We start from the raw sequence: 6,480 nt of genomic DNA on the forward strand, positions 1-6,480 counted from the left end.
TAAATTATAAATTTAACGATATTGGCATAGATTTATTTAACCTATTTTCTAAAATACTTATATCGGGTTGACACTGGTGATAAGAAGTTTTTAATAAATTACTCACTTCTAATTTATTAACTTATCCCGGTGTGGTACATGTAATAAAGAGTTTTTAGTGTTGTGATAAAAAAAGAAAAGAAATCAGCTTAATATGTTTTGGTACCTCATAAGCTAATTCAAACACTTTTTATAAACTTCTATTTGACACCACATAAGTTAATAAGCACTTTTAAGAATAAAAAAACACAAGTTGTTTTAAATAAGCAATCTCAAACACCACCTAAATAGAAATTAAACTAAGGGATGTTTATCAGCGGTTACCAAGTCACTTTACCTTACCGGATGAAGAGAGTTTTACCCGATAAATGAGGACAACGATTTTTATCACGGTTAGCGCTTACCCGATAAATTGTTGCATTAGATTGTCGTTTCTATTAACTAAAATCTTATCCGATAAGTAAGTGATAATATTAAATTTTACCGACAATTACTTATCAGGTAAATATTTACCAAAAACCCTTAAATCTTGTTGCATTCTAATGTTTTTACCTTGTAAAAATCAATGATACCCTTTTTCTCTAACTTACTTTTGTTTTCATTGGATGCAAAACAAGGAAAAGATTTAATTTTTGTTTGTTTGATGTTGATACCTTTTTTTTAATCATATGAAAAGATTTAATGATATTCAAAGAACTTTGCATTGAATTTAAAGAACATTAAAATGGTGATAGAAGTGTGAGGGGCAGCATTGTAAAGTCAAGGAGTACCATGCCAAGAAGAAAAGCTCTTACTCCTACCACGCCCCCCCCCCCCCCCAACCCAAAGATTGTGCTTATAAGACCCATCAAGCTCTTCTTTTCAGAGAAGATTCTTTTTTCCTCTCTCTATCTCTCTCCATCAATCAAAACCCTTGCATGGTTTTCCTCCTCTCTCTGCCTGTGAATTGGGATTTACAACACAAATACCTTTTCATGACTCTTCTTCTTACTCTCAATCTCATCACCACCTTCTTGACACCCACCTCCTTCAGCTTCAAAGCAAAAGAAACCAAGTGAAGGATTTCAAGATTGACCAGTGAAACAGTGGACCCAGTTTCTTGTTAATGGCTGCCATGGAAGATGAGATGGTGTTTCAGGATTCCAACATCACAGCTTTGTTGAGTTCTGCTTCTTCTTCTCAAGTTCTTGATTCTCTCTGGATTCCCACCTCTTCTTCTACCTCTTTTCATGGTAATCCTTCAACTGTTTGGAATTCTGATCAATACCCTTTTGTAGATTTATGAAACAGACTTCGAAATCGTGATCTTTTCTTTCTAATTTTGGCTCAAAATTGAGTTCTTTAGATGATATCTGCAAATTCTTTCATGGGTTTTAGAAAAAGTTTGATCTTGATATGTGGGTTCATGTTATTTTTATACTAATGTGGTTTGGGTTCTAAAATCCCTTTAGGAGAAGCCAACACAGCAACAAGAGTGAAGCCGGATAAGCCGCTCGAAAAGGGATCAAGCCACGACGAAGACTACGAAAACTGCTACAGTCAGCCGGAGAAGAAACGGCGGCTTATGGCTGAACAAGTTCAGTTTCTTGAGAAGAGTTTTGAGGTGGAGAATAAGCTCGAGCCAGAAAGGAAAATTCAGCTTGCAAAAGAGCTGAATTTGCAGCCGAGGCAGGTTGCAATCTGGTTTCAGAATCGTCGAGCTCGATACAAAACTAAGCAGCTTGAAAAAGACTATGATTTCTTGAAATCGAGCTACGATCGGCTTCAATTGGAGTTTGATTCCCTCCAACAAGACAATGAGAAGCTAAAGAATGAGGTACTTCAATTCCCCTGTTCTTTATGCAAAAATTACAGTGGGTTTTTGTGCATTTTTCGTAAGAATCTTCAGAAAGTCAATAACCCATTTGATATTTCTGCTAAAAAAACAGGTTCAAATTCTGAATGAAAAGTTGGTTCAAAGAGAGAAAGCAAAACAAGATTCATTGGCATGTGGGTTTCCCACAATGGAATTGGAATCACATGCTGGGAAACCAATTCCAATTCCAATTCCAATTCCAAATCTAACTCAAAATGGGACCAATGTAGCAGACATGGTGATATGCAAGCACGAAGATGCGAATTCTGTTTCGGTTTCGGCCAAGAGCGACGTGATAAACAGCCCACATCAAGATTCATGTAATCTGTTGGAAAACCAATCTGATTTCTCACAAGATGAAGAAGATAACTTGAGCCGGAACATTCTTCGGTTTCCGAAGTCGGAATACGAGCCGTATTTCGACTTGACCGAAGGCTGTCTTGAATACCCTCTTGAAGATCAAAGCCTTTGGCTCTGGCCTTAATTTTGAAATCTTGATTTGAGATCAGAACTCATATTGCAGTTCTAAGTAGTCATCAGTCTTGTTGCAAACTATACTTAGATGTCAATAATATAACCCTCTTTTATAATCACTCTTTTAACATTCGAACCCGTTTACCAGCACAAATACGTTAAGTGTAAGCGTTTAGGCCAGCACTAATCACTGACCAAGTAAGACGTTGTTTGTTAACAGCTTAATGGGTTTATAGGACTCCAACTGATTCGTTCAGTTATACATAACTGTTTGGTAGTGATTTAATGATATAGATAGTGTCCTATTTAATAAGCTTTTAGGAGTGAGTTTTATGGAAAAAAACCAAGTTTTTTATTCTAAACCTACCACTTCCAATTGAAAAACATGCTCCTTCCGTTCATGAAGAAAAAATTCTTCAAAATTTTGTTCTTAATCTATAAAAACAGATTAATCCACATTCAACTTTATCCATACAGGACCTGATCGAAAACCAACGAAACGTCCCCTAAGAGTCCATACCCTAACTTATAAGGTCAACATCATGGACCGATAAGAGGGGATGGGAAACAACATCATCTTTAAACGTGTAAGTGACACTTACCCCTATAGGTTAGTAGACAACCCTTTAGTCGTACCTCAAAATCATTTTCTTGAACGAAATCAAGTGTACGATAAATAGTGTAAAAAAATGAGTCATTTCTTGATATGTTTGTGGTTGGGGGACGAAAACCCAAGATACAACTTACGAGATCTGGAATTGTGACCAACCTACATGGGTTTCACCGGCTTATACTACAACATGAATCTTTGAACGAATATGAACCCATGTTTGGGTCATATCAAGTGATTATTTGGTCAACATCGAGACAAATTTGTAAATCAAGAAACTCAAGTAAAGTATGGTGGACGGAATGTGCATATACGAGCTGATCTCTATTCCGACAGTTGGAGCGACTGCTGTCAGAGAACAAACAAAGATAGAATATCGACCATAAAAACGTTGAAATTCGCGTTATATAACGAAAAAAAAGCTGTAACAACGTGCATATGACATCATAGGTTTGAAAAAAAGAATAGGGAAGAAAATAAGGGGTCACGGGTAACTTCATAATGTTGTATTAATTTCAAAAGAATTGACCTTTGGCCTAATGTGGCCAATTAAATGTTGACATTTTTGTTTTCTTTCTATGGATTTTTAATTCATTTTAACCACACATTTTTTCCAATGCTTTTATTCTCAATGACATTTTTTTAAAAATGATACCTTTGGGGTCACAATCTTGATTTGGTGCTGTAAAATCACTATCGTTTTGAAAAAAATATCATATAAAATAACACATGATGTACTAGTTTCAAAATTATCATAATTTTATGGGTCTCTAAGGAGGGCCTATTTCTCATTGAGAACCAGAGAACCCCCAAGATCGCACCATCTGTTTGTATTCATGATGAATATGTATATGTGGCACACTATCTCTAGTTCCTCAAATCTCAATGGTTAGGTTCTTAAAAGACAGTGGCGAATCCAGAAATTTAGGTGATTGAGGCCACATCTGAGGGTGTAAAGAATTCAGAATTCCCATATGCCATTCGAACCAAAACGATTTTGGGTTGTTTGGTTTTTAAGTTAAATGACTCGTTTTTTGGTTATTTTTTTTACTAGTTTGGTTAAATCAAATAGCACGTTATACTATTATTTTACTTCTGTATGGATTTATTGATTCTCGGAGACTCTAAAAAAATGGGGGCATTTGGGAGCACAAGGCCAAAAGGATGGAAGGCCTGAGGTAAATAAAGAGAAAACTCACACATATTCTTATATTTTTATTGAAAGTTGTGGTTTTACTCGTGGCTTTCCCCCACTAGTACATATTATGTCTGCTCCAGCTAACTAAACCTGCCTATATATATATATATATATATATATATATGGTAATAAGTAGCAAATATTTTATATCAGTATAACATGAGATCTGTGAAGTTCTTATACGAATAAATCTATGATCCACCAAAAAAATTTGTAATGGTTTTAAGTTGACTGTAATTGTATATGCTAATCTATTTCTCCGAGCTTTGGGATGCTACTGTATGGTTTTAGATTCAGAGTCGGGTCCTTATGCCATTGAACAGCTGGGCGTTTGTAACATCTTTGAAGAATTCTGCATCGTTGATGAATAATGAGAGTGCTGGATAACCCTAACGAGAACATAAGAAATTCAAGTAAAAGAGTTTGTTACAACTTATTTCATATAATCCAAAAACTTAATTAAGTTTGTAACAATGTATTTAAAAATTCGTCTCTTGATTTAATATAAATAGAATTTAAAATATAGTTGTTTAATGTACATTTTATTAACATGTGAATATATTGTGATAACAACACATATTAGAAAATACCTCTTTATTCATATATGAATACATGGAGTTAGGGAAGAATTGGATTTGGTTTTTATCTTAGAAATGGATATTATTGTGATGATGAATAGCTTTTTGATTGCAACTGGTTTGTGATGATAAGCTTCAAAAAAATGATTGATTTTTTGACATCGTTTTTTTATCGAGTAAACTACGATTTTCGTCCTTATGGTTTGATAAAGATTGCGATTTTCGATCTATGGTTTTAAAGTTGCGAATTTCATCCCTATAATTTGTAGTTTATTGTTTTTGTCCTTAAGGCTAAATACGTTGCAAATCCTCCACTAACTTAGTAACTTAAGGGTATTTTAGTCTTTTTGAATAATTTTTCCTTTTTAATATATTATGTGTGTGTATATATATATATATATATATACATATATATATATATATTGATATTCTAGTCTTTTTATTATTGTTTATGATAAAATAATTAAATATTTTTAATACAGTTAGTTTTTTTTTTTCTAAATATTATAATTTTAGTTTTCACGAGTTCGATTTCTGACATCGTTTAAGTGCAAGTCTTTTAGTAGCCCTTACATAAAAGTATTTTATTCATTTTTCATTAGAGACTAAATAATTATATAGAACTTATTGTAACACTTTTCTTTTAAAAATGTCATATAAACGCATATGTTTTTGAAAAAGAAATCCGTAAATACGTCATATAAAAATGTTATATCAAAAAAATTAATTGGATACCTAATTTTAAAAAGCCTCGTTACAGATGTCTATAACATTCTATAAACTTATTGTAATACTTTTATATAAGACATACATTTGTTTGGTATAACTAAATGACTTATCAGACCAAATAATTGTACATTTTATTAATAAAATTGCATACATTTATTTGATAAAAATAGCCTAAAAATTATTATTTGAGGGGTACTAAACGACTTGCACTTAAATGCGGTTAACCAAAAAAGAAAAAAAAAAGGCTAAAATACCCTAAATTAAATGGAGGACGTTTAATAGATTTAACCTTACGGACGAAAATAACACCAATTTACAAACCATAGAGACAAAAACAACATAAATTACAAATCATCGGGACGAAAATCACAATTTCAAAACCTCGAAGATGAAAATCGCAATCTTTGTCAAACCATAATATATTTTCTATTTATATGATCAATTTAATAAATTAAAAAAGTAAGTAATTTGTAAATGAAAATAAACAATTTGAAGAATCCTAGACAATAATCAGAAAAACTATAAGAAAATAAATAAAATTAACAGACATCTCAACCATATCCGTTTTGAATCCAAATAAATTATTTATATTATATTATAAAACATTTGACAAAAACTCTTAAAAATCATTTTTTATACATAAAATACTATTTATTGATGCATATTACCTAAAATTCAAGATTACAAGTAGATTGTGTGTAACTACAACTTAATAAAACTTTATGTTTGAATTCGTGTAAATAATTGCATATAAACATAATTAAATACATGATAAACATCTCATTTTAGTTATAAAAAATCTAAAATATAATTCGGAAATAATTGACTTTTAACAGAATACTTAGTCATTATCTTTATAAAAATTTATATTATTATACCAAAAATAAATTGTTTCGTTATTAAACTTAAAGAATTACTAGAATGGTCGCGCAATGCAACGAGATACATCTTGATTTTAATGTTTCGTTTTATATTTTGGCTCTATCGATGTTATAAT

The 6,480-nt window shown here is 31.9% G+C and overlaps 1 protein-coding gene across 1 annotated transcript; it reads left to right on the forward strand.

Annotated features, from left to right (window-relative positions):
• The first annotated feature begins 922 nt into the window (after positions 1–922).
• LOC112525316 (homeobox-leucine zipper protein ATHB-54-like) lies at positions 923–2,487 on the forward strand. Its single transcript, XM_025135400.1, has 3 exons — positions 923–1,271; positions 1,491–1,855; positions 1,968–2,487. Exons 1-3 carry the CDS (start codon positions 1,145–1,147, stop codon positions 2,376–2,378), a joined length of 903 nt encoding a protein of 300 aa, XP_024991168.1. The 5' UTR covers positions 923–1,144; the 3' UTR covers positions 2,379–2,487.
• Positions 2,488–6,480: the final 3,993 nt, after the last annotated feature.

This window comes from Cynara cardunculus (genome assembly GCF_001531365.2).
Source record: "Cynara cardunculus var. scolymus isolate 2C chromosome LG 13, CcrdV1, whole genome shotgun sequence".
Taxonomy (NCBI): Eukaryota; Viridiplantae; Streptophyta; class Magnoliopsida; order Asterales; family Asteraceae; genus Cynara; species Cynara cardunculus.

Coding starts and splice junctions, on each gene's coding strand:
- LOC112525316 (XM_025135400.1), top strand. CDS start 1,145: ATGGCTGCCATGGAAGATGAGATGGTGTTTCAGGATTCCAACATCACA. Junction 1,272..1,490: donor TTCTTCTACCTCTTTTCATG/GTAATCCTTCAA, acceptor AAATCCCTTTAG/GAGAAGCCAACACAGCAACA. Junction 1,856..1,967: donor ATGAGAAGCTAAAGAATGAG/GTACTTCAATTC, acceptor CTAAAAAAACAG/GTTCAAATTCTGAATGAAAA.